This window comes from Accipiter gentilis, chromosome 10 (assembly GCF_929443795.1).
Source record: "Accipiter gentilis chromosome 10, bAccGen1.1, whole genome shotgun sequence".
Classification (NCBI taxonomy): domain Eukaryota; kingdom Metazoa; phylum Chordata; class Aves; order Accipitriformes; family Accipitridae; genus Astur; species Astur gentilis.
This window is the reverse complement of record NC_064889.1, coordinates 33,102,581-33,128,642: the sequence shown is the minus strand read 5'-3', so window position 1 is coordinate 33,128,642 and position 26,062 is coordinate 33,102,581. Positions and strand designations below refer to the sequence as shown.

Here is a 26,062-nt window from a genome sequence, read left to right as displayed (position 1 = left end):
GATTTGGCTGGAAGGGGTAGGACTGAGACCATGGGTTGCTCTCTGGATTCCATTCTTCTCTCGGTACCACAGGGCCCAGGCCTTGAGCTTCCCTGTTTCTTGGGGCTGTGCAGCTGCAGCTCAGGAATCGCAGTGGGGCAGCCTTGCTTGCCTTTCACCCCTCCACATGCTGACTCTCTTCTTTCTTCTGCTTTCTCTAGGGTCCGGGTCCGTTACCAAAAGAGGCAGAAGTTACAGTTTGAAACAAAGCTGGGGATGAATTCACCATTTTAAACACTCCCAGATCGAGTCCCCTGGAGCCAGGGCCACACAGCCACATCCTGCCCTGGGAGAGTGGCTGCACCAAAGGCTCAGGGAGTTTTCCCTCACACATGCAAACCAGACAGCCTCCTTGCAAAACTACATCAGCACCTTCCAGGGGGCCACTGCTATCAGGATTCCCTAGCAGGTATGCAGCCCCTCGCCAGCCTGCTAGGGTACTCCCAAGGGAGCCTACAAGCTCTGGTGGCTGTTCAGGCTGCTCTTCCTTTATTTATTTATTACTAGAGGGTTTTGTTAGTATCATGGTGATGCTGAAATGAAGTGACTCCTTGCCTCTGTGTGAGCAGATGGGTTTCCTGGACCTGGCAGGAGAATCTGGGGCCAGCAGGGGAGACATAGGGCTGCTGAAGCAAGAGATCGCTATTGAAACCCGTTTTGTTTTTCCATCTCTGCGTGCTGTCCTGGATGATGTGTGTGTGCATGCCTGTGCGTGCCCTCACCCACCTCCCTGTCCCTGTGTCCTGGGGCAAAGGAGCCATCTCTCTTGCAGCTCCCAAGTGCTGGGTGCTAGATGAGGACTAGAGCTCACATCCCCAAGGGGACACTGGGAAGGGTCTCTGGCAGGGTGCTGGGAAAGCCCCTGCAATGGCCAGGCTGTGCCAGGCCTGCCCTCTAGCGTTGTTGCTCTAGCCACATGCCGGCTGTTGAGTGTTTTAAGAGAAGAGAGGTAAGACAGGACTTTAAGAATAGCTGTCTGCATTTGACCCTAGTGATCTGGTGCAGAGGGAGTCAGGAGGGCAGCTCTACCTGCCTGCAGGGAGTCAGCATGGCTCAGCTTTCTTCAGCCCTGTTGAAGCAGCTCTTACCTGCTTTAACAGTCCCCAGAGAGGTTTATAACTGTCCTCATTTTTGTGATACGAATTGCCGTTCTGCTTCAGTAAAATGCCTGCTTGAGAGCGCCATAGCTAGAGATAAAACCTGAGACCTGCCTATCCTGCCGTGGAGGGAAGGGGACATCAGGCAGGATATCTGCACCTTGCTGTTGTGACTAACACGGAGCTGGTGGACAGCTCCTTTCCCACTCCTGGGATTGTGCTGCATCCAGTACTGGCTCTCCAAGGCACAGGGAAACCCCCTATATCATGTCTTTCTGTAATAGTGTTTGGAAGTCTCTCCCCTCCATGCTGCTGCCCTCACACCTGTTCCCTGTTTTTCTGGAGGTCTCTTCATTTGGCAGGGGGAAACCTTCCCCTGAGGGCTGCTGCAAACCATGATTTGCCCCAATGTGGCACACATGCTCTTGGGCTCTGAACAGACCCCAGCTGTACTGGGAGCACTGGTGCTGTTGTGGGCTGGCAGTCAAGGAGCACACAGGCTTGGCTACTGGAATATGTGCAGCTTACGGAGATGTTGACTCCCTTCCTAGTTCTAAAAACTGACTAAAGCTGGTAAGTCCTGGCACTGGTTTTGCTCCCAATACTAACACTACAATATACAGCTGTTACTTCCCCTTTGGTACCTGAGAGTAACAAATGGCTGCTGGTCCTTCCCTGGCAGGCAGGGAGCTGGCTGGGAACCCCCAAGCTCTGCCCTGCGGTTCCGCCTTGTCTTCCTTACATTTCAGCATGACCAGAGAGCATGCACGCTACTGCGTGTCTCTAAGCAATACCCTTCTCCCTGCTGTGGTTCCGGCAGGAGGGCAAAGTCAGGGTACAGCCAGCCTCTGAGCTTTGGGGATAGACAGAGGATGCTGGAAGGGGGCAGCTGGATGTGTTCAGAGGCCTGGACCCCATTCCTACAGCTGGAGAGCGGATCTTTAGATCCCATGCTGCTGGCAGGGTTGCATGGGATAGGGAGCCAGCGGCTCACCCGGGAAATGCAAGGCTGCTCTCCTGCAGCGTGGCAGTACCAGGCCACTTCTGCTTGCAGAGTGGGTCTGCTCACCTTTGCCAGCTAGGCTGAACTATGCCTTCACTCCTCTCAGGCCTGCAGAGCTGCCTGGTTCAGGGAGAACAAGCTGCATCTTTCTCAGTCTCACTTAATTCACCAAATACCAGCTCCAGATCTGTTACCCCTGGCACCTGAGAAATCAGCTTTGCTTTCTGATGCCAGGGTTGGCTAGCAGGTGGGATACAGCCTCCTCTGTGGCCAAGCTGAGCTGGAGTCAGGGGCAGCAACAAGCTGCTCACTGCTATTCCTGCACAGCAACCTTCCCCCCACCAGACCTTAGCTCTTGCCATGCCACTAACTGTTTTAGGTGATAAACGGCAGCAGATACTGGGGCTTCCTGCTGGCCACACCTTCCTCTAGAGAAGGCACTTCCAAGGTTTCCTTCTCTGGGTGATCACAAATGTTTATTTTCCTGCACCCTCCTTCCCCTGCTAGACTTGGAGGGAGCCGAGGCGTATGAATGGAGCCTTTTGGATGGTCTCGCCAATGCCATCCTTCCCTCGGCCATTGAGGTATCTGAGGGTCAGGGTGCACGGCTTCAGAAAGAAATTTCCTACATCAAGATGTTTTTAAATGGTGTATATTTTATATTAAATTTTTTGGGATGTATGTAAAAATACTTGATTTGTATTAAAACTTGTAAATTGTATAAAAAAAACCCCAAACCCAGACCCACATGCATCCAGTGTATGAACGGCAATAAATAATTGTCTTGGATAACACACACAGAGAGAGTGGGAGGGAATGTGCATCCTGCAAAGCGAGGAGGTACAAACGTGTGTGGCTGCTCATGTCATAGGGTCTGAGTTACCTGGCTCAGCTGTTCTAGAGACACAGCTCAAGAGCTTGATGCTCCTGGGCCGTGATCCTGGCGCTTTTTCCCCACTTTCTGCTCATCTTTGGGCAAATCTGTCCAGCTCTGAATGCCTCTGCCTACAGAGTAACAGTCTGCTTACCTCATGGTCTCCTGGATCCCAAGCACAGCACACATGGTTCTTCCCAGGCACTGCTTCGGTTGTGGCCGGTGACACGGTTTGAAGCCCTCAGCATGAGAGGTCAGGGGCGAACTGGAACAGGCGCTGGGAGCAGTGGAGAAAAGCAGCGTGGCGAGACAAGGAGGCCTGGGCTTCTGGTTCTGAGCAAAGCAGGAGCCGGTGTCGCTGTGGCCGCGCTCTCGTCACACCAAGGAGGATGGAGGAGTGCTTTGCCTGGCAGGCAGGGGTAGCTGAGGCTTCAGATGTGCCCAAATCTGGGCAGTGGGGTGCTGGAAGGTAGTATTGGTCCCCAGCACTCTCACCACACGTCGCTGCCATGGTGGCAAGACTCAAACTGAACATTAACCTTGCTGGAAGTGACAGCAGGACTCTTACCAGGGGAGATTATCTGAGGAAACCCAGATCTTAAGCACTAAAGGGGCAGGATAAAGCTGATCCTGGATGAACTTCAGAGTAGGAGACAAGCTTGTGCGATTTGACATGAAGGACACAACTAGGCAAAACTATCAAAAGGGTAAAATATGCCCCACTGTTTAATAGAATTTAGTCTTAATGGATGTTAGTGGAAAACAAAACACATGATTAACACAAACAGAGCAGATGGTTTAAAATCTGTTGTCAGTCTGGTGATTACACGGGCTATTTTTTCCCCTCACTGTCTTGCTGCACGGAGCAGGTGCAGCTGGGGTCAGTTAGTCCCAGTTGCAGTGTACATAACTTACACACCATACAGTAGCTTCAAAATAGAGATCTAGAGCTTAAAAAATAGGCATTCTTCTCCAAAATCAAATGTTTAATTCCCTTATTGACAATGAGAGCAGCGTGGTGCTGCCCTCAGGTGGCTCAGACAGCGACAGCTCCACCCCAGTGTCCTCTTATCCCTGACCCTAGAGTACAAGACTTGCAGTTCTGGTTAGTAAATATATATAATAAATCACATTTAAAATATATACATTGACCTTTTAAAAAAAACATTTACAGTTTATCGACATTGGAAAAAAAATAACCGGGCTTGTCCCAGGTTGACTCGTGAGAGTAAAAATCAGTTTTAAAAGGTTTCTGCAAACCTTTTGATAAAGTGCCACTGGTTGTAGCTATTTAAAAACAATCGGGTCCATGACGTAGCACTTGCCTGTCAGACATGGTCATTTAAGTACACACAATGTGATATATAAATCAGAGCAACCAACTAGCCAGGAGAGAAGTGTCTTAACTGCCTCAAACTGACCTTAAGTCCCAGCCAACGATACGGGGATTTTTTTTATTTTTTTTCAGAGCTTTTTTGTCTTTGCTTCTCAGCCTAGAAACCAGGCTGGCACCTCCGGCCTGCCTGGTCCATGGCACAACTGCCACTCACGAGCATAGACCCTTGGGAATGTCCAGGTAGGTTCTGCTCGCAGGTGCTGCTCCCCTTTCCGTGCAAGGGGATGAGGGGCTGCAAACAGTCCAGTTCAGTCACAAACTCCCCAAAAGATTGGGCAGCAACTGCCTCGTCAGCCACCTTCTCCTTTTCCAACTTGGTTTTGCGTTGGTGATTTTTTTAAAAGGGGGATACGTGGGGGGGGGGTGTCCCTTTGTTTGGAATTTTTGTAGCAAATGGCACTTTAGTACAATCTTAGGTTCCCTTCTGGTGCTCTGATGCTTTCATTTGCTTGGCATGCCGAGCGCAAGCCAAGTTCAGGGCTCTTGGACATATTTAGACATGCACTACTAAACAGATCCTGCTAGAGAAATCTGTCTTCAAGCTATGCAGCCGTTCCTACCGCTTGGATGCAATGAGCTATCGCTGCTGTTCCCCTGCTGCAGCCACGGGGCTGTGACCACATCCAGCCTGTATGCACAGTAGCTGTTGCCGAGCCGAATTCACCCAGTGCGCGCGGGGTCACCTCTCCCGCTGGGTTTCAGTGCTGCAAGGAAGCATCTCCCGGAGGCCCAAACGCTGCTACTATTTAACAACGCTCAAAGCGGAGTTTGTGCCAGTAGCTCCCCACAGGGAGGGGGAGTGGGAAAAGGGACCATTTTCTCCCCCAAAAAGGGATAGGGGAGGAAAAAAAAAAAAAAAAAAAAAAAGCACTAACCACGCTGCTACTTCACCCTGGAAGCACCGGGGTGGCAGTTTGCATAGGCACGGTGTCGGCAGAGGGCAGCCTCCATTTAGCAGCACGATCCAGCCAGACTGGCACAAACGCACAGGCCTTCGGCGCTGCCATCACCATCCTCCTTACTCTGGGGAAGGGGCAGGTAGACCTCCACGTCCGGCAGGGCCATGGCGGAGCATCCACTGCTTCGCAAGCTGTGCCAGCCCCATCTCGAGGGGTTTGTGGGTCCCACCGGAGGGATTTCGATCCGCTTGGATTACACGCTGCCTGACGCTGACGCGTTTGGAAAAGCAACAAATAAAGCAGAAAGTTTCCTTCTCGCTCCACAAGCTGCCAAATTGCAACAAGCCCTGTCTTCTTTTAGCTGCTGTCAGGCCTTGCCAGGGCTGGGATCTGCTCAGTAAATAGCCAGCTCGGTGGCGGCTGCCCGGGGAGGTCTCTCCTTTGACACATTGTTGGCAGGGGATAAATAATAAGAGGCAGGACTCAGCAATGCAGCGGGGAAAGAGAAAGGTCCCTTGTGGAGGCTCCTCAGCTCTGTGCAAGGGAGCGAGGGCTTCTCCGTGGCCTCCAGGACCGCATGTGCAGCCCCTCTGGGCTCTCCTCCTGCTGCCAGTCTGGTGGGAAACGCCTGACCCCCTCGGAAACCAGCCCGCGGCCGCACTGGCACAACTGATACGGAGCCAGGGGTGAGCAAGGAGGGGCAGCTGCGTTCCCAGCCGCAGCGCAAAGTGCGGGGAGGGAGGTGGCTGGAGAGACCTGGAGGCACCGCTTGGTGCCAATTCTGCTCTCCCCCCGTCACGAGGGGCACTGGTGGAGCGACTGGAGGCTGGGAGGGGAAGGAGGGAGCAGGCCTCAGTCCAGCATTGCATCCAGCTGGTCAGCCAGGTCGTCGAACATGTTGCTGATGTCTTCCAGGATGTTCTTAGCTGAGTGCACGGCCCCGGGGTGGCTGGGGAGAAAAGGGAGAGAATCGAAACATCACCCGAAGGCTTGAGGTGCTGACGGGGTAGGGTTGCCCAGGCTGGACCCGACCCTCCCAGTGGCAGCCAGAGCTCAGCACGCAGCCGGACTCGAGCGCGTGTGACCTGGTACGGCGCCGGCACGTGCCCGGGCACAGCCCTTCACCAGCCCTCGCCGAGGGCTTCCCAGTTCCGCCTCGAGGTGCTCAGCCCCAGCATTTCCTTCGCCCCCAGCGCCACCTCACCTCTCTGCCTCCTCCACAGTGATCTTCTTCTCGGCCGCCTGCAGCGCAGCGGCCAGGGTGGAGTTGGTCTGCTCCAGCCGCTGCTGGGCCAGGGCGGACCCCGGGGCAGCTGCCAAAGGCTTCGCCGACACCTTGCCGCCCGCCTCCAGCGTCAGCGAGCCGGGACCGGCCGGGGACCCGATCACATCTGGCACCGCCTCGGCGGCCGCCCAGGGAGCAACAGTGTGACGGGAGGGCTGCAGGACCTGCTGGTAGATGGTCTTGGGCCCGGAGAAGACTAGCTTGGTGGACGCCACGGAGGTGTGCTTGGTGGCGACATCTGCAAGGGAAGGGGACTTGTGGCACACGTCCTCCTCACCTCCCGTAACAACCCAGGAGGGAGCCTCGGGCCCCACCACCACCTCGGAGACACCCCCACAAGCCCACGTACCTGGAGCGGGCGTCCTCACCACGGCTGTGCCGAGCAGCTCCGCGGGGCTGGGGGCTTTGGTGGGGCTCGGTGCCTTCTTGATCCCCTTCTCCAGTGACAAGATGCTTTTCTCTATCTCGGCAATCCTGAACTCCACGCTGTCATCGTCAAAGGCATCCCCGGCTAGCCCAGCCCGTGGCGCCGGTGCCGGCACGGCAGGGCCCGCGATGCTCACTGCTTGGGCCTGGGCATACTGGGGCGCAGGACTGGCTCCCCCCTCAGCCTGCCCCGCCATGCTGAATGCCTTCAGCACTGCCTGCAGCGGCTCCCGCTCCCTGCAGCGGGGCCGGCGCTTCACCGTATCCGACTCGGTGAGGTTGAACTCCAGCACGGGCGGCTCCTTGACGGCGGCGGGCACCGCTGGCTCCTTCCCAGCAGAGCAGGAGGGCTCTGCTTGCTGGGAACCAGGCTCCGTGTCCAGCGTGGCCATGTCAGCCTTGGGGTGCCCGGTGGGCTTTGGCCGCTGTTTGATGGTTAAGTTGCCTTCTTCTGCAAAGGGGATGCACTCGCTGGAGCTGTTCTGGGAGGATGAAGAGGAGACCCCCGGCTTGGCCTCCTCCTCTGTGTCCGAGCAGGCGTCCTCCCGCCCACCCTGTGCAGCCACCTCTGTCATGGGAGCGCTGGGCTCACTGAATGTCCGTCTCCGTGGCTTGCTGCTCTCAAAGGGGTCCCTGCCAGTATCAGAAAGCGTGGCGCTGCTGCTGTCACTGCCTTTGTAGGACTCATCATTCACATCTGCCCCAGGAAGACAGTCCTCAGCCACGTGCAGCGGTTTCGGGGCCAGGAGGGGCTTGGGCGGACTCGCCCCCGGCATCCCCTCCAGCGCAGCCGCCAGGCTCTTCACTGTCCTGCCGTGGCCAGCCTCACCGGGGCTGGCACCCGCATCGGCCATGTCCTGGGGGGCTGCGGGCTGCCGCTCGGGGTCGGGGGGCTGCTCGCCGTCTGCCTCGGCAGCGAGGGCACTGGAGACGGAGCTGAGGCGCTTGGGAGGGGGCGGCGGAGGGCCCTTGCGCTTGGCCCGGATGGCGAAGGACTGGCTGCGGGTCACCTTGGCATCCGTCTGCAGACAGGCCCGCGGCATCTGGCTGCGGCCCGGCCGCCGCGTCAGGGTGGCGTAGGAGCCCAGGGTGCTGGTGTGAGCCACCTCCTCCTCCTCGTGCTCCCCATCTGACAGCGCGTAGCGGTTCAGGCTGTGCGAACGCTTCTTGTACTTGAAGCCTTCGCCACCGTTGTGCTGCTCCCCGGCCTGCCAGGTGCCCGGGGCCGCCCCAGCCGTGGGAGGCATGGCAGGCGGCTCCGTGGGGCCACACTGGCTGTGCAGGTAGGAGAAGGCTTTTTGGGCGGATGTTTGCAGGCTGCTCTTCTGTCCGGAGGAGACGGAGGGGTACGGGTGCGCCAGGGTCTTGGGCTGCTCTGCTCCCAGGAGGGGAGGGACCGTCGGTGATTTCAAGGAAATGTGTGGGTACATGAAGACGTACGGGGCTGTTGCCTTGCTGGGGGTTTGGGGAGGAGTACAGGGGGTGACCGCTGGTGTCCCAGCACCTTTCTGAGCCACCGGCCGGGCATACTGATCCGTGCCTTCAGGCAGGTTTCTCTCCTTGAGAGGGCTGCCCCCGCCGCTGTTGGCATAGCCGTTCAACCCCTCGGGGGAGACGAGCTTCCCGTAGGGCTCGGGACTGGGCCGTCCCGGCAGGCTGGCCGGGCTCTCCTTGCTGCGGGGTGGTGCGCAGGACTGCCCGCTGCTGCTGCTGCTCTCCCCGCTGCCCAGGCTCTCCTGCGAGGGGCTGGAGAGGTGCCGGGACAGCACGTTGTCCTGTGAGTGCCCCGAACCCCGGGACCGCACCCCGATGCTCTCCTGGCTCCGTGACATCCCCTGGCTGCTCTTGATGCCAAGCGTCTCGTGGCAGCTGTTGGACATGGCCGTCTGGAGCTCGTAGCTGAGCTCGCTGTCCTGGAAGGTTGTCATTTTGGGCGTGTGTGGGGACTGGCACTCCCCATTCTCCAGTGACTCGATGGTGACAATGTCCAGGGCACCAGGGACTTTGCGTCTTGCCAGAGTTGCTTCTGCTTGGTTGAGGCTTTTGCGGAGGTCTCTGAGCTTCTTGACAGCCAACATGATCTTCTTCTGGTGGCCTGCAGGAAGGTGGAAACAGAAAAGGGGCATTAGGTTGGCTCTGGCCCTTTGTTTCCTGGCCAGGAAGAGTCATGGTCGCATCACTAACCAGGGCAAAGGCCCCTGGGTTATCCAAACCCTGCCTATGGGAGGAGGCAAACTACAGCTGTTGTCCACCTGGCTCAGCCCAGCTCCAGCCTGCCAAGGAGAGTCCTCAGGGACAGATATGAACTGCCCTTTCTGGGTGCTCAGGACATGCCTGCACCTTCCAGCCTGAGGGAGAATGGGGTGTGGGGACCTGGGTGGGAAACCTGGCTGCCCTGGGCCACCCCAGCACAGTGGCAGGGACTCACCCAGCTTGTTGATCCCGATCTCTTGCAGATCCTCCCACGTCAGGTCTGTCACGATGGTGATGGAGTCGTAGCCGTTGTTCACCAGCTTTTTGTGGTACTGGGGCAACCCAATGGCACTGAGCCAGTCCATCAGGTCAGCCTGCAAAGAGCACGGAGACACTGCCGTGAGCATCAAGGCATTGGCAGCACCTTCGTCCATCCCCTCCCTGCCCCTGGCCAGGAGACTGCTTTTTGGGGTTCCTCCGACTGCATTAATGCAGGCCATTGCAGCAAGTATTTACTTACAGATCACGCTCCTGTCCTGTCCTGGGGTAAGACAGCTCTGAGAAAAGACCTGGGGAAAAGAGGGTGCCGGGCCATAGCCATGGTGCCAGGGACTCACCGGGATGTAGTTGGGCAACCACTCGGCGATGCTGAGCTGCCCGATCTCAGTGGAGATCTTTTTCCTGTGGCCCGGCTTGGTCACACCAATGGCTGTCAGATCCTAATGCGAGCAGAGTGGGGCTGTGGTCAGCAGTGGCATGGGGAGCACAGGGCAGTGGGTACACACTGCCGACAGCTCCGGGGGTGCTGGCTGGGGTGGTGAAGGACCTGCCTTACCTCTGGGGTCATGCGGCTGATGGTGGGGACGTCATAGCCAGCGTTGAGAAAGTTGGCAGTGTACGACTCCAGCTGGAACTCACTCAGCCAGTTGTAAATGGCTTCTGCATCCTGGGGAGAGGACAGGGCAAAGAGCAGCCTGTGATGGGGGCTGCAGGGGCTAGAAGGACCTGGCTGCTCCAGGCAAGATGACAGGATCTCTTTGGGCAAGACCCACCTGTCCCCAGTGTCCTCAAGACCCAGTCCCCTGCGTCCCCAGTGCAGCAAGAGCTGGGCTGAAAGACCCAAATGTGGCCCTCTCACCCAGCACACCAGGTCCCCGGTTGGCCCAGTTACCTTGCCCTCAAGGAGCTGCTCAGGCCGCAAGAACTGATGGGAGAAGACCCTGTCTCCAGAGGGGCAGCTGCCTGGGGTCTGGTGGCTCTGTGGCCCTGGCAGAAACGAGAGAGGAGAACCGTCACGGGGGTGCTTGAGCAGCAAACAGCCTCCATGGCTGGGGAGAGGGCTGTCCCCAAGGCCCCATGGAGTTGTGACATCCCTCACCTGCCGTGGAGGTCAACTGCCCATTGCGTGGCTCTGATCCCAAAAGGTGTTGCTGGAGGTCGTCGCCGGTGGAGGGCAGCGGCTGGGGGAGGGAAGGAGTGAGTGGAGGAGGGACCCCCAGTCCCCACGCTGGGCTGCTGGGCACAGCTTCACCCAGTGAAGGGCTGGCCCTTTGCGAGAGATCTGGGCAGGATTTGGCCCAGGGCATTTTTTGTCCTCTCACATAGCACAGGACATGGTGGAGATGCTGTGTGGTACCAACCAGAGCCTACAGCTCCAGTCGAAAGGGCCACCTGTGCTATGGGGGGCAACTGGGGACCCCCCAGGAGCATTTCCCTGCTGACTCCTGGCAGCATATAAGTGTTTGGTGGAGGATGCTCAGTTCCTGCAGCCCCTCCTTTGCTAGGAGGTGCAGGGGGCAACAGGGATGGTACTGGGGCTCCATCTCCAGCCCAAGCCAACCCGGGGCAAGCCTGGAGGAGCAGCATGGGGTGAGCAGGGACTGATGCCTACCCTGGCGTTCTCGATGAGGATGCTGGTGCTCTGGCCGTTGGTGCCCTCGGTGCTCTGGCCGCTGCCGGCACTGCGGATGCTGCCGATGCTGCCCTCGCTGCCCACGCTGTTCCTGTCTCCTGCTGCTTGGGGCAGGCGGGGAGGCCATCAGCAGCGCCCCAGGATCAGGGCTGACACAGGGCACAGAGGTCCCTGGCAGGGACCCGTGTGCCAACACAGTGATGCCGGTAAAAAACAGCCTCCCATAAGATCCCTCCGGCCACAGACAATGTGTTGGTCCCTCCCACCTCCCAGCATGCATGACAGAAAGAGTGACCTGGGCTGGCAAGGGATGCACGAAGGGGATATGAGGATGCAGCCTGGCCGAGGACACACGGAGGGAAGGGGCTGCTCTACGGGCTCCCCTAAACTCCCTTTCCCTGCGCCTGCTCCCTCTCGTCTGGCTGTTTCCCCACCGGGAGGTGGAAGGAGAGTCTCCCCCTGTGTCCCCCTGCACAGGCAGGACTGGGAACAGGGGGAGGTCCCCAGCCCCTCTCCCTCCCCAGCTGCACCCCTGACCTGAGCTGTCAGGGCCCGGGGCCGTCCGGGTTAGGGTGAGGTGGCCATAGGGCGCTGGGATGCTCGGGGCTGCCTGGTGAGGACACTCGTCGGGGAGGTGCTGCAGCCCGCCGGGGGGGGCTGGGAGGGCCCCGGGGGGACCCTGGCGCTGGTGTGTGGGTGCCACACGGGGGACAACCATGCCTGCATTCAAAGACAAAACACGCGTGGTCAGAGCTCGTGCAGGAGGCAGCGCGGGGTGGGGAGATATCTGAGCCTCAACCCCCAGATTACCACCCCACTGATGGCATGACCCCCTGTTCCCACCCCAGTCCTTCTCTTCCCCCTAGCTAGCTAGCGGGGACCTGTCCTACAGGAGGTGCTGGGAAGGCCGGGATGGTTTCACACAGGGGACCGTCCCCAGCATGCCCAGGATGGCCACTGACCTGTTCGCTTGCTGATGACTTCAGCGATGGAGGGGGGGAAGTACCCGACGCGATCAGTGCCTTTCTGAGCATCGTGGATGTGCCCCTTCCATCGCCCGTCCGGATGCTGCTCCAGGACCTGCCGCGGGGATGAGAGGGATGAGGTTGGTACTTGGGGCCATGGCAGGGCAGGGGAACAGGGAGTAGGGAGCAGCCTCACCGTGATAACATCTCCTGCCCGGACATTGAGAGCAGTTGGGTCATGGAGGTTCCAAAAATCCTTCAAAGCTCGGACCTTCAGGATTCCTGATGCCTCTGAAGACAAGGGACAGAGGGAAGAAAGAAGGTGCCAGAGTACAGGAAGGAAAGAGAGTGGTTCAGGGAAGGCAGAGGGAGAAAAACAAGAGCGAGGAGAAAGGAGAAGAAAACATTAATACTGCAGTAAGGACTTGATCCCTGGACATTGCCCACACAGAGGGCAGGGACACGGGACTGGGATGCTGATGCTCAAAGCCAGACTGGTTTAGGCTGTTCAGGAGGAGCACTAGAAGCCCCAGGCAGGTCCCAGTGGGAGAAGCCCCTCTCAGTGCCAGGCAACGCCTGGCCATGCACTGGCCCCACCTCACCTCTCAGCAGCTGCTTGATGTCCTTGCTGGCGTGCGAGGTGGTGAACTGGTTCACGATGTCCAGCGCCGTCTGGTTGTAGGTGTTCCTGATGTTCACATCGACACCACCCTGCCCAGGAGGGGACATGGTCATGACCAGACCCCACACCTGCCACTGGACCCGTGGGAGACGGAGGACCGAGGGGAAGGGGGTGATGGCTGACCCCCGGGCGCTTGTTCCCCCGTGCAGCCCTGTTCCCACCGCGCTCACCTCCAGCAGCAACCGCACCACCTCTGTTTTGCCATAGAGCGCGGCCTCGTGCAGGGCTGTGCCTGTCTTTGTCTGCTTGTTGATCTCAATCCCGGCCTTCAGCAGCTGCCTGGTAGGAAGGAGGGAGAGGCATGAACAGCAGGACACGGACATCAGGGCCAGGCGATGGGCTGCTTTGCGATGGGAAGGGGACAAGCCCTTGCATTGCTAAGGGTTTGGGGACAAGGGACTGAAGCCCCCACTAGGGAGGTGGGTTTGGGACGAAGCAGGACTGAAGCCATGATGGGTTTTTCTGGGATAGGGCAGTGCCCTGGGCTGGCAGGGGGTTACCTGATGATCTCCTTGTGTCCGTTCTTAGCTGCCAGGTGCAGCGGGGTGGTATAGTTGGGGTCGGTGGCATCTTTGGACTGTCCCTCCAGCAGGGCAACGCACAGATGGCTGTTCAGCAGCAGCTGGGCCACCTGCATAGGGCACAGGGGTAAGCAGCGGGGTGCAGGTACCCCCACCTCCATCCTCCCAGCAAGGGGCTTGCCCTTGGGGCCGATACTCTGCTCTCCATCCCGCAACTTCTCTCCATTCGCAGCCCCAGGGCTCAACGGGAGCTGGCCGGTGCTTGGCAGGGCGACGCTGTCGCAAGGGGCCGTAAAAGGTCACAACAGCCAGAAATAGTCTTCCCATAATCAGGCTTTTCAGACCAAGCCCTAAAAAGCTCCAGTCTTTCCAAGCCCAGAGCGACTCTCAGCATCTCAGGGCAGCCCAGAGGCACAGAGGAGTTATTTTTACTGCCCTGTTTATAGCTGCAGACATTATAGATACTCCAAAAATGGAAATATCCCCTTGGTCCTCTCCTCAGTGGGGCACGGGACAGTCTGCCTGGCCATGCTCCAGCCCAGCCCGGTGGTGTGGTGCTGGCTGGGCTAGGGTCTCCCAGAGCACAGGGCGGCCCCATCCCCACGAGCCGTGCCGGGGACGCTGAGCAGCTGAGCGGGGCTGGGCGCTCAGGGCTTGTGGGGATTAGCCAGCTCAGCCTATCTGTGCTTAAACAGGAGCAAAGCTGGGGTGGGCAGAGGGAGGCTGCGGGAAACCGGGAGCGAGGACTCCTGGCTTCTCTCCCAGCCTGACGCTGCCCTGCCACAAGGTCAGGAGCAAAACCTGCAGCTCCCAGGTTCAGGATCCGGCCTTGCCCAGCCATGGGAGAAGGCAGGTGCTGCCTGCCAGGCTCCAAGGCTTGTGGCAGAGGGAGAGCAGTCACAGCTGGACCCAGTGCTTTGCTCCCAGAGGAGCCAGCCAGCTCCAGAGCTGCCCCCGGAGAAGTGCCCAGTGCAGGGTAGAGCCCCACAGCACTCACCTTCAGCCGCCCAAACTCGCAGGCCAGGTCCAGGGGGGTTTTCTTCGCCTTGTTGATGAGGCAGGGGTTGGACTGGTGCTGGAGCAGCATCTCTGACTGTGGGAGAGCAACGTGGTACAGGGGCTCAGCATCATCCCTTGCCCCTGCCTCCCTCCCACCCGGCACGATGGGGTTTGCCCCCACCCGTGCACCTCCAGAGACCTGGAGCAGGTGTGTGGGTGGTGCTGGGCTCTCACTTACCACCTCGTAGTGGCCGTACTGCGCCGAGAGGTGCAGTGGGATCTGCCCGTCCAGTGAGGCCATGTTGACAGAGGCAGAGGCACGCAGCAGCACCCGCACTGGCTCCACGCGCCCCTGCCAGGCCGCGTAGTGCAGGGGTCGCATCCCTGCGGGGGAACGATGCTCAGCAGGGCTGGATGAGGCCTCCAACCTCGCTCAGAGGGCTGAGGCGGCTGCCGGAGGCACGGGGCCGTTCCCGGGGGGGTCACCCTTACCATTGCTGTCCTTGATGTCAACGGTGGCCTGTGCCTCCAGCAGCAGCGAGATGAGGTCCAGGCTGCCGCCCAGGGCTGCGTGGTGCAGTGCTGAGAACCTGCAACACAAGGCAGAGCTCAGTCCAGCCCCGATCCCTGCCATGCTGTCCCTAAAGCCCCCACCTGCACAAGGACACAGGGTGACGGCCGGGACAGTCACCAGCTGCTCATGGCTACGTCCCTTCTGATTCCCCACTCCCAATGCTTCAGTTTCCCCACAGCAAAGCAGAGTTAAATCCCTCCATGCTGTCCATGCCCCAGGGCTCAGCGAGGGATGCAGGGACGCTGTGCACCCCAAAACCCCAGTGAGAGGGGTCCCTCATCCGCCTGCCCTGTGCAGGGGGGCAAGCAGGCAGGATGGACAGCGATGCATCGCCCCTCTCCGCGGTGCAGCCAGGCAGCCCGAAGCAGCACTGCTCACAGCATCCAGCAAACACACCAGCCCAGCGGCTACTCCTGGCCCCTCCACCAGCCACCCCCTCCCCATGCCAGCAGGGATGCCGGGAGCCCACGGCACAGCGTGGGAGGCCGCTGGTAATGAAAGAGCCCTGTGTCTCAGGGCTGTGAAAGGGGCCTGTCTGCCCAGCGCTCCCCCCGTGCTGTCACGTGAAGGACCATGGCTGAGCGAGGGGTCCCCGTGCCGCCGGGGATTAGCCCATGTGCCGCTCCAAGGGGCATGGGGGACTCCAGACGGCATCAGCCCAGGGCTCCAATGGGCTCGGCGGCATCCCAACCCTGTGCTAGGGACGCAGCTCGGCCAGCAAGCCTCTCCTCCTGATCCGCAGTCCCAGAGCAGAGTCCCTGTGCAGAGTCTCTGGGCGTTGCAGGAGGGACACTAACCCCAGCAGAGAGGGCTGCTCCCTCCTTCAGTGTAGCCACCATGTCCCTGAGCCCACGTCAAAACCTCTGCCTCGAAGCAAGAATGTGGGGGGGCACAAAATCCCCGCCGAGCCAACCCTGTGGGGATCCTGCAGGGCCAGCTCTGCCCTGGAGGCGGCTGCACAAACCCACAGTTGCCCACCTCATCATCTCCAAGCTGCGAGCAAGGCGATGCCGAGGACACTGCCAGCGGCATGGCTCTCCCAGGAGGGTGCACTCTGCCATCCCCATGCACGGGTCTCGCATCCCCACCATCTCCTTCCTGCACCCCAGTAAAACCCAACTCACCACCCGCACTGTTAACAACCTGCATGCTGCATGTGGCCCTCTGATGGGGAAGGGACCCTTTACCCTCATTCCCATCAGCAGCCCTCCTGGAGTTGCCCAAACACAAGCCCTGTGCCTTATCAGAATCAGATCATGGCTTCTATTATTACATTTTTTTTCTATTAAGCTCCATCTGCACAGTATTATTTTAAGGCAGAGCCATCCTGCACATTTTCAACCCCCCACTGGCCTGTTAGGACTCATCACAGACACCTCCTCCTACAGAGTCCTCAAAAAGAAAACATGTAGAAATTAGGTACAACAACAGTACATAAAACAATGCTAATAACTCACAGGTCAGAGTTAATTCAATAAGAATAACATGCTTATTTATTTTATGGGCCTTTGTGGTTTCTTTAACTCTCAGTACTCAGCTTATTAAGTGCTTGGATTTTGGAAGTGATGAGCTACACAAATATGCTGTGGTCACATGGCAACCTCATCTTTTCTTTCTTTAAACCCCCCCCAAATGAAGGGATTTTGCTCTTGGGATATTAGACACAGGCACAAGCACGTGCAGGCACCGGGGCCGGATGGGTGCTCCTCTGTGCTTCAACCAGCACTCGGGACACAGGCACCGGCTGGACATGCTGCAATCCCTTTTCACCACCAGCCCTACAGAAGGGGACGTAGAAGAACTTTACAAGGGATTTTGCAGGATGGATTGAGCTCAGATCCGGGCAGGCATTGGGTCTGCCTCCGCAGGGCTTGCCCTGGTTTGGGATGCCGCAGGGCTCGGCAGCTACCCTCGAAAGCTTTATGATACGCAGAGCTGCAGAACCGACTGGATATTGGGGAAAGCAAGCCCACCTACACTGGCGGCAGCAGCACCCAGCACCCTGCCAGGGGAGCACTCACCCGTCTGCATCCTGGTAGTTCACGTTCAGGCGCTTGGCAGATCCCAGGAGCTCTGCAGAGAGAAGAGGCGAAGGTCAGGGCAGGAGGCAGAGCCCACATCGCCCCGCATGGCCCCCGGGACCCCCTGTGAACCCCATCCTGCAGCCACACCGACCTCCCAGCGCGCAGAACAGCGCCTGGCCCATCCCGGTGGCCTCTCCTCTCCTCTCACTCCATGTTCACCTCCACGAACCCTCAACAGGCTGACCCAGCTCAAGCTCAGACCCTTTCCTCCCCCCATCCCTCCTGCCCCATCTCTGCGTGCCCCCGGGACGGGTCAGACCCCGCGCAGCTCCTGTCGCCCTGGCTCAGTAAGATGGCACTTTCCTCCCCTTTATAGGCAGCAACACCCCAAAACTGCTGAGCAGGGCCATTTTGCCCCCCACTCAGCTCCCTGTGCCTGCCGCTGCCGCCAAGGCCCGGCCCACAGACCACATGGTTGGCATTTTTACGGCTGGGGCAGAGGCTAAAGCCTCTGGCCGTGAATGCGAGGATTGTGCCACCTCGGATATCCCCGTCCCCCCATCTGTCCCTCCCTCCCCTTCGGGGACCACTGAGCGGTGGAGGATGCTCACCCCACCCTCAGCACAGCCTCACGCGCACCCCCAGCTCCCCACTCTTTCCCGCAATTAATTTGAATGAATTCCTTCCTCCCACACAGAGAGGACGTTTTATTCTCCACCGAGGGGTTGAGAGCGGATTAACATCTCTGGAATTCATCCGCCAAGTCAAAAGGGAAAGAAAGGGGAAGGTATGCAGGGGGCAAGAAATGCCGCCGCTCCTCCTCTGCCTTTCCAGGCAGCCCCATCGCCGAGCTGGGGAGGATTAAATGCTTTGAAAGGTTTCTGGGCCGTTTCCTATGAAAAATCAAAGGCTGAGAGCCGGGCTCTGAGCCTGGGGTGAAACAGCTGCTCAAACCCCACTAAAACACGGTGGGGTCCTGGGGAAGGAGCCCCCTCCCTCACAGCTGGGCAGATCTCAGGGGCTGCAGGTCCCTCTCCTCCTCCATTCCCTTCTCTTTTTCTCCTCTCCCAAGGTCTCTGCCCACCTCGCATGGCAGATCCCATACAAAGCCACACTCTGCTGCTTGGCCCCTCCGCCTGAAAGGAGAGCTGAAGAGGGGGCTGGCTTGTTCATCATGCAAATGGATAATTAAAGGAAACCAAGGAATGGTGCGTTCATTACTGCAATTTACAATGTTTTGTAAACAGCCTAATTAACGCAAAATGGGCTTGGAGTGGCTGCTGGTGAAGGACTCCTGACTTGTCACCACAGCTGAGGGGATCAGGACAGGATCACCCTAATTACCTCTTCTAGGGGCTGTTCATCTTCAGAATGGCAGCAAGCAGCTCCGCCAACCTGAAAGCCCTTCCCAAAGGAATGGGCTCCCAAAGCCATCACTTCGCAGAGCTTCCACTTTTCCCTCCCAGCCCTGTATTGCCCAAGAGCCCAGGATCTGGGGTCTCTGTCAAGGACAAGCTGCTTCCCTCAGCCCCACCAGCCAGGAAAAAAAGAACATTTCACTTGTAAACTGGCCACTTCTGATTGGAGTTGCGGAGCGACCATAACCACCAAGCCCCTGGTGCCTCTTTCATGGAGTCAGGATCACGATTGGGGTGTACGGCAGAGCCAGGAATGGGGTCGTCAGTGGTGGGCAAAGGCCTCATCCTGCCCCTCCAAAAGTCTTGAGACGGATCCTGCAAGCAGGGGGCAGGAAGGGCTGGGAAGAGTTTGCTCCTGGGGGATTTCCAAAGGATGCAATCAAGATAAAATTAGAAATAAACAACGGGTTCCACTAAGCTGTAGGCAATGCCCGTGAAGCCATCACCTCCTGCTCCTTGAGCGATCCCCCAGCCCCCTGCCTTTTAGTTGGGATTTATAAATAGGTATTTTTAAAGCATGCTCTGTGTGGTGGAAACTGAAGGCCAATGCAGGTTTGCTCCCATCAGCTGCAGCTGAAAATTGCCACAGGGTTTGCTGCTGAGAAAGGGTGGGGAGGAGGAAGAGGAAGGGTCCTTACCCATGGCAGGAATGGCAGAGCCTGAACCGTGCGAGCCAGGCAGCAGAGCAGAGTGGGCAAGCAATACCAGGAAGATTAGGGCTGGCTAGAGATGCTCACTGAGCACAAACACATCCAAAAGAGGCAGAAACATCCCACAGCCCCCGGGGCTGGTCCTGGAGTTGAGCAATGGTCACTATTTGAAGAGGGAAAGCTCATCCCAAAATCCCATCCCTGACCCCCTCCTACAAGGGGACCGGGCTGGCCAGTGCAGTCCAGTAAGCAGGGATGGGATGCAGTGGGTGTCCCAGGACACAGCGGGTGTCCCTGCCCGCTCCCTGGCCCCAGGAGGCAGCTGTCAGCATCTGCACGGCAAGATGCCTGTGTCTCTGCTCCTCTCCCTGAGCAACATTCCTCAAATTAGTTCCCTGCTCCAGCAGCCCAGCAAGGTCAGGATGCAGGGCAGGACCACGCGGACATGGCGTGGGTGGCTGGGAAAGCAGCAGGTCCCAAAAAGCGGAGTCAGGAGCAGCATTCCCTTTGGAGCTCTTCCCAAACGTGAATTCAGTAACTCTTATATCCACCTCGGGCAGGAAGGCAAAGAGTTAGTCCCCGGTTTGTAGCTGGGTAAATCACTGCTTAGAGAGCTGGAGGGTTTGCAGCCAGGCTGGAAGGTAAAGCACAGGTAGGAAAGGGGCCAAGCACCCTGGCACCATGGGCACGAAGGCACAAGCAAACAAGAGCGGAGGGATGGAGGGGAAAACAGCACAGCCAGGCAGCCGGGACCCCTTCGCTAGCACCGTCCTGCTGCACACCTCTGCACTGTACAGCACGCAGGGCTGGCAAAGCAACCCCAAAGGCAGCCCTGCCCCAGCGGGCAGCCAGCACCAGGATGGGGTAAAGCAGCGGGGCAGCACGAGGGCTGCCAAGGGGGTGCCACCAGCCCCCGTCATGCTCCTGGGGACTCGGTGACAGGAAGGCGAGCGAGGGGACACTTCCCTGCATCCCTCTTCCTTGTTCCATCCATGTGCTCCTTTTGACCATTTCCCCAATTTTTCTCCCCATTTCTTCAGCCTCTTCTCTCCCTGTCGGTGCCCTGGCAGTTCCAGGGTCCCTGGCCTTTCCCGCCCAGACGTTTTGGGGCTCAGCAGAGGCCGGGCCAAGCTGTTCCCAATCCCACAGCCCTCCCAGACCGGCTGGTTCGGAGGTGCGGCTCCAGCTGGAAGACCGCAGAGCCAGGCAGGGAAAGGGCTGCAGAGCTGGGGCTGATCCAGGCACTGCATTGGGATGGGGTGGCTGGACCCTTCCCAGCCACATCGTCACCTCTTTTGGGTTTGCACCAGGGCGGGAACGCTCACGGGCCTGATCCGCAGCCCCCCCACTCCCCGCTGAGAGCACACTCACATCCCAGGAAGATCAACCCAGAAAAACACGGATCCAGCGCCAAAATGCAAAAAAAGCCTTGAAGGAGATATTTCCAGGGGAAAACCCGGCTTGGTGCACCCTGAGGGCTAACTCCACCCGTGGGTTCCCCCTGCTCAGCCCCGCTCCCCAGCATGACCCCTCCAAGGGGTCCTGCCGGGCCCCCACCCCGCTCTGCCCCCCTTCTCCGGCACGTTTGCCGGTGCCTGCCCGGGCAGGACGAGGCTCAGCAGCGCGGGGCCAGGGCTGAGCGAGGCCTCGAGGGAGCCAGCGAGCTTCTGTGCGGCGTCTGGCTGCCAAGCGGCAGGCGGGAAGCACCTCTGGAGCACTCCGGCAAATTGCTTACAAATGCTCCGCCGGACGCGGCAAAGGCGGTGCGGCCGCCCGCTCGCCAGACGGGGCCGAGACCCTCAGGGACCCTCGAGGGAAATTGCCGGCCCTCGGCCTTTCAGATCCTTGCTGGCAGAGGGGACCAGGATGGGACAGCCCCGCTCGGTGCATTTCCATCCAGCTCCCCCCGGCCAAGCAGCCCCCTCTGTCATGCTGCACCCGGTGCCTCAGTTTCCCCGTGGGGCTGGGCTGCACCCCCATGGTGGGGATGCCAAGCCAGGCTGAGCTCCCTGTGGGGTGCAGGGGGCACCCGGGAAGCAACCGGCCAGGGCGGGTGCCTCACCCGCACCATTGGCAGCCGGCCTGGCCCAAACCCGTATTTAACCCCCCGGGGCGCTCGCCTGGCGCCGGCTGTGCCGGCTGCGTGGAGCCAGGCGTGCCCTCGCCCAGCCCAGCCGGCATCCCCTAAGCCAACACGCCAGGCACCCTGCATCACCATGTGCCCTTCACCAGAGACCTCGTCCCCACAGGGACACCCTTGGGCTTCTCCCCGAGGTCTCAGAGATGGACACGATCCCTCCGAAGCGCTGAACCGCTCACCAGGAAGGAGAAACACACGCTTGCCGGAGTTTGGCTGGGGAAGGTAATGCCTGAATATCCTGTGTCCCCCCACAAAGCGCCCCTTGGAGACTCCTGCCCTGGCTCTCACATGGAGAGTCAGGCTCCAGAAAGCAGTGCTTTTGTTGTGAACCCCCCAGTTTTGTCCACCCAGCACAGCCACAGCAGAGGTCCTCCACTGCAAGCCTTTGTCTCCGTGCAGAACAGATCTATAACTGGAGACCCAACTCCTCACCAGAGACTTCTTGAAAAAATACACCTTTCTGCTGGTCTTGTGTCACAGACCCCCATCCCTTCCCCTTGCCCTGGGAAATCACATTCCCACACCACTGGCTGCAAGTATTCCTGTGCCATGAGCCTCCCCGCACTGTGGGTCTGAGCATCCCTGTATCACGAGCATCCCTTAATATCCAGCCTGAGTGTCCCTGCACCACAAGCATCCCTGAACATCCAGCCATGAGCATCCCTGCACCACCAGCCATGAGTACCCTGCACCCAGGGATACTCTGTCTGGGCACTGCAGGAACAGCATCCTGCTGCCCTGGGTGGTGGAAGAAGGACCGTGTGCTCTGGATACACCAAATACATGTGCATACCCTCTTGGGAAAATAAAATCCACCTGGGAACTGTCACCACTAAGCCAATAAACCAGCTGGAGGAGCTAATCAGCTGTGATCCTGTAGAGCCCCAGCCGTCTCCGATGGTGGTGGCAGCCTCCTGGGGCTGGAGGCGGCAGTTTCACCCGACCTGCCCTGCCTGGCCTCGACCTGCACAGGCAGCCTGGAGTGGCCCTGCCTCGGTATACGGTGGGTTCATGCTGGGGCTCACGAGAGACTCGATGTCTCACCCAAAATCGAGACCCAAAGAGGTGACGTCCATCCCTCTTCTGCAGGAATCACCCTTCCCTGTCGCTCCTCTGTCCACAGGCACGTCCGCTGTGGCCACCCACGCCTGGCTCCTCCCAGTGAAGCCTCCCAGCAAACTGGCTGCTTCAGGTACAGTTTCCCAATAGGTTCAGAAGAGATTCGCCCACTTTGATAGGGAAGGAGCTTGGCCACAGAGACATTAAGAAACTCAACTGAAGTTGCCCAGCAAGCTTGGGATGGAGGTTGGCTCCTGACCCCGGCTGCCTGCCATAGCCACCAGCCTGCACCACAGATGCTGAGTCCAGCACTGTGCCCAGCTACCCGGGCAAGCAGGGGCCCCCCTATTTCCCCCATGGTTATGGTGGGTGACTTTGATTCCCAGGGTGCTGCCAACTGGGATACCTGGCCAAGCACCCATCCCTGCATCCAAATGCCACGGGTGTCCAAATGCCATGGGTGCTTTCCTGCCCACAAATGGCCACCTGTAACAGGGTTTGAAGCTTCGCAGCATCCCTGCGGATGGGGGAATGGGCTCCCCACCAACGCCGACAAACAGGTCCTCCACCGAGCCAGGCACTGTGGGGTGGGTCTGATTGGGTCAAAGCCACGGGGTTAACTGGCAGGGATGGGGAAGCTGCAATCAGGGAGGCAGATTCCCATCAACAGAGGGCAAACTGGCAGCGATGGGTGAGCGCGACAGCAGGGAGCCCCTTATCTTTTCCTACGCCAGCGTCTGGCAACTCATTGAGAATAATTGGTGTCTTTGTCCCTTGAGAAACATACCAAACCCAGGTGCGAAACACACCAGACCTGGCCAGGGGCCTGTCTGCTTTGCTACTGCACAGGCTGTGCGATGGCTGGAGCACCCAAGCCCCACTCCTGGTTTCGGCAGCCCAGGTCCAGCTGGAATAACCCCAGCAGCAACCTGGCAGGAGCTGAACTCCTGGTGGCTCCTCACAGCATCCCAAGGGCTGACACAGCATCCCTGCACTGTGAGCATCCCCATGCCAAAACACAGACTGCTTGTCTCTAACCTCAACAGCCTCCACCATTTACACCTGGCTTGAACCCCAAATCTTAGGGCTTAGAGCCACACAGAGCCCAAGTTGTCCCTGCCACCAAGTTGTCTCTGCCAATGGCATGTCTAAGTCTCCTCTGGCAGCTCTGCCTCCCTCCTCATCTGTGCTTTCTCCTTCGCTAAGCTCTCCCTTCCTGCAACGTGTTCAGATATGATGGTGGATGATGGTGAAGGCAGGTGATAGCAAAGGCAGAGGAGTTTGAGAGGTCCAAGGCATCTGCCTTCCTCCCTGGGCTGGGGCTGGGGACCCACGACAGGTGAAGGGGAGGGTTTGGGGACACGGCAGCAGGACCATGGAGTCAACTGGGAGCCTTTTTCCTTCTTTGGGAGAGGCTGGGAGCCTTTTTCCCAGGGAAAACCCAACAATTAAGTTTTTTAAAGAGGTTGGCAGCAGGAGGGAGCAGGGGCAGCATCCTCACGCAGCACAGACATCAATCACTCACCCCAGCCCAGCTGCCCTGGGACCACCAGCCAGACCCCCAATTTCCCCCCACTGCTTCCCCCCCCCAAGCAAAGCAGGAAAAAACAGGCAGCTTATTCAAAGCGAAGGCTCCCAGAACAATGAAAGGAAAAGCGGAGTCGGAAACCCTGTCCCCATCCATGCAGCTGTGAAGAAGGTGCAGCTCTTGCCTCTCACCCCCAAGGTTTGTCGGCCACAGTGAGGATGGAGGGGGCAAACACCAAGGCGGGGAAATGGCATCACAGGAGTCTTTTGGGGCTAGATTCACTCCTTGCAAAAGCCAAACATGTGCTCCTGGTTTGAGTTTCAGGCCCCCAGAAGGATCTCAGCTGCATGGTGGGATGGACAGCACTTGCTCCCCTTCCTCGCAATAATATGGGGGTTCGCAGCAGCTGCCTACCCCAAAGCGATGCATCTCAGCCCGGCCCCCCCAGCAAGGGGGAGCAGTAACACTCGTAGCAGTAACATTTGCCCCATGCAATCGGAATCACATCCCCCAGCCCTGGCCAGGATGGGAAGGAACAGCTGGGAAAGGCTTTGGGTGGGGGAAGCCGGGCGGCTCCTTCAGAGATACAAGGGCTCCTTTCCCAGCTGGCCGGAGAAACGTGTTACCGGGAGGTGAAGTCACCGTCCCTGCTGGGACCTGGCTATTCCGCTCTCCAGGATATGAACTCAGAGGAGCTGTATTTGCCCAGGGAAGAGGTGGAGCCTTTTCCATTTCCCCCATCCTTCCGAAAGGACAGGACGCCTCCCGAGCGGGAAGAGATGGGGCGATAGCGGCGGGGGCTGGCGGCCAAGCCCAAGCTCTGCCTGCGCCCGCCGTGCATCACCAGGCGCACCACAGGGCCAAGAGCCACCCATGGGCTGCAGGACATGGGGACCAGCAGAACATCTGGTCCAGCATTCGCAGCACACCTTGGCTCCCATTCAACTGGTTCCATACTGGTTCCAACTGGTTCCCCTGGGAGCTGGGAAAGGGGCTGCAGGGCCCTGGTGCCCCCCAGGTACCCAGGCAAAGGGGCTGCACCTACAGACACCCTCAGCATTCTCATTAACATGATTAATGCAAATAGTGCATTAATATAATCTGTGGAGGATGCTTGACAGATCAACGAGGGCAGAAATAACGCAAAAAGGACTTAGAAGGATTAGGAGAACAAACCCAGGCAGATTCAACCCAAACCCAGGAAAATTGCAGACTGCAGCATCTGGGGAAAAATAATCCAACCAGCAGACGGTCAATGGGAGGAAGAAAGAGGGGAAGCAGGATGCAGGGGGACGATGAGAGCAGCGTGAGCGCGGGCACGGAGGGAGCTGCCAGTGAGGAAAACAACCTTGGCAGCCCTGCATGAAAGGATGCTGCTTGCCAGGGTACCATTTTCCATCGCGTGCCCAGGGCTGTGAACGTGATATGGGCTCACAGGGGACATGAGAGGCTAGGGGGGACATGAGAGGCAAGCAGCAGGAGCCAGCAGCCAAAGGGCTTGCCTTGCACAGGAAGATTATTGGCAGGTCAGTAAGTCTGGATTTGCTGAGCAACAGTTAATTAGGGAGGGCGGGCAGGGACGCAGCAACCCACCTACACCTGGAGGGTTTTGACGCTCAAGAGGAGCACGTAGCTATTTATTTTATGGTTCTAACAATGAGCCCCAGATAAAAATTAGAGCAGCCAAGAGCGGCCAGCAAAACCCCGCGAGCTCAAGGAAGTGAAACAAGGATCCAGCCTTCTGCTGTAGCTTGGATGGCTGCAGCAAATCATGCAGCTCCTGGGGGTGGCAGGCCAAGGCGGAGGCTGGGGTACAGGGCTGCCATGGCCCTACAGCACTCTGTCCCCATCACTGCCAGCCTGGTACCCACACGTGGCAGCCGGCATCTGGGAGACGCTCCGGCCAGTGGAGCCGGTACTTGAAGCACACGATGATGCAGCCGAGGCGGCCGCTGGAAATCCTGTAACATTCTCCCCCTTTGGCCCCCCGGCAAACTGCCGTGCACCCGGAGCAGGCGCTCCTGGGGTGGACAGAGCAGCTGTCCCCACCCTGGATGCTCTAATCTAGGCAAGGCACACACAGGATGGGAGGGGAGGCATCGGGAGGTGAAGCCGCTCGTCCGAGGTCACTGAGAAGGTCAATGGTTCAAGTGCTGTCACTCCTTCCCGAGACCCCAGTGACCGGGAACCGAATTTCCCCCAAAGTCCCCCCACCCCCCGCATCCCCCCAGGGGCAATCAACTGTCAGCAGCCAAGGACTAACCTCAGACCGCTGCTGGCAGCTGCGCAGCCGGGGTTTGGAGTCACACACAGTTAAAAATACCTTGCGGATGCCTTTCCTCAACTCTGACCCCAGGAGCCGGTGCTGCCGCCAGCCC

At 58.8% G+C, this 26,062-nt stretch overlaps 2 protein-coding genes across 11 annotated transcripts in view; one reads left to right on the top strand and one right to left on the bottom strand.

Moving 5' to 3' along the window:
* The window catches only part of TMEM94 (transmembrane protein 94), a 51,520-nt gene extending 48,585 nt beyond the window's left edge, over nt 1-2,935 (top strand). For all 6 annotated transcript variants that reach the window (XM_049813517.1, XM_049813516.1, XM_049813519.1 and 3 more), the window contains one exon: nt 201-2,935. In XM_049813517.1, the coding sequence (XP_049669474.1) occupies nt 201-273 (73 nt within the window). In that variant the 3' untranslated portion in view covers nt 274-2,935. The remainder of the gene's footprint in view (nt 1-200) is intronic.
* Nucleotides 2,936-3,668: 733 nt separating this feature from the next.
* The window catches only part of CASKIN2 (CASK interacting protein 2), a 35,625-nt gene continuing 13,231 nt past the window's right edge, over nt 3,669-26,062 (bottom strand). The window contains exons 1-20 of one of the 5 annotated variants that reach the window (XM_049813513.1): nt 17,041-17,223; nt 16,887-16,938; nt 14,784-14,881; nt 14,530-14,675; nt 14,290-14,385; nt 13,272-13,402; nt 12,942-13,050; nt 12,692-12,800; nt 12,286-12,380; nt 12,087-12,204; nt 11,662-11,844; nt 11,104-11,225; nt 10,591-10,672; nt 10,384-10,478; nt 10,048-10,158; nt 9,830-9,931; nt 9,448-9,586; nt 6,943-9,114; nt 6,513-6,831; nt 3,671-6,257 (exon numbers count right to left, since the gene is read on the bottom strand). In XM_049813513.1, the coding sequence (XP_049669470.1) occupies nt 6,161-6,257; nt 6,513-6,831; nt 6,943-9,114; nt 9,448-9,586; nt 9,830-9,931; nt 10,048-10,158; nt 10,384-10,478; nt 10,591-10,672; nt 11,104-11,225; nt 11,662-11,844; nt 12,087-12,204; nt 12,286-12,380; nt 12,692-12,800; nt 12,942-13,050; nt 13,272-13,402; nt 14,290-14,385; nt 14,530-14,675; nt 14,784-14,881; nt 16,887-16,938; nt 17,041-17,071 (4,407 nt within the window). In that variant the 5' untranslated portion in view covers nt 17,072-17,223 and the 3' untranslated portion in view covers nt 3,671-6,160. Of the gene's footprint in view, nt 6,258-6,512; nt 9,115-9,447; nt 9,587-9,829; nt 9,932-10,047; nt 10,159-10,383; nt 10,479-10,590; nt 10,673-11,103; nt 11,226-11,661; nt 11,845-12,086; nt 12,205-12,285; nt 12,381-12,691; nt 12,801-12,941; nt 13,051-13,271; nt 13,403-14,289; nt 14,386-14,529; nt 14,676-14,783; nt 14,882-16,886; nt 16,939-17,040; nt 17,224-26,062 lie in introns of those variants that run through there. The other 4 variants (XM_049813511.1, XM_049813512.1, XM_049813510.1 and 1 more) reach the window with 4 other exon arrangements.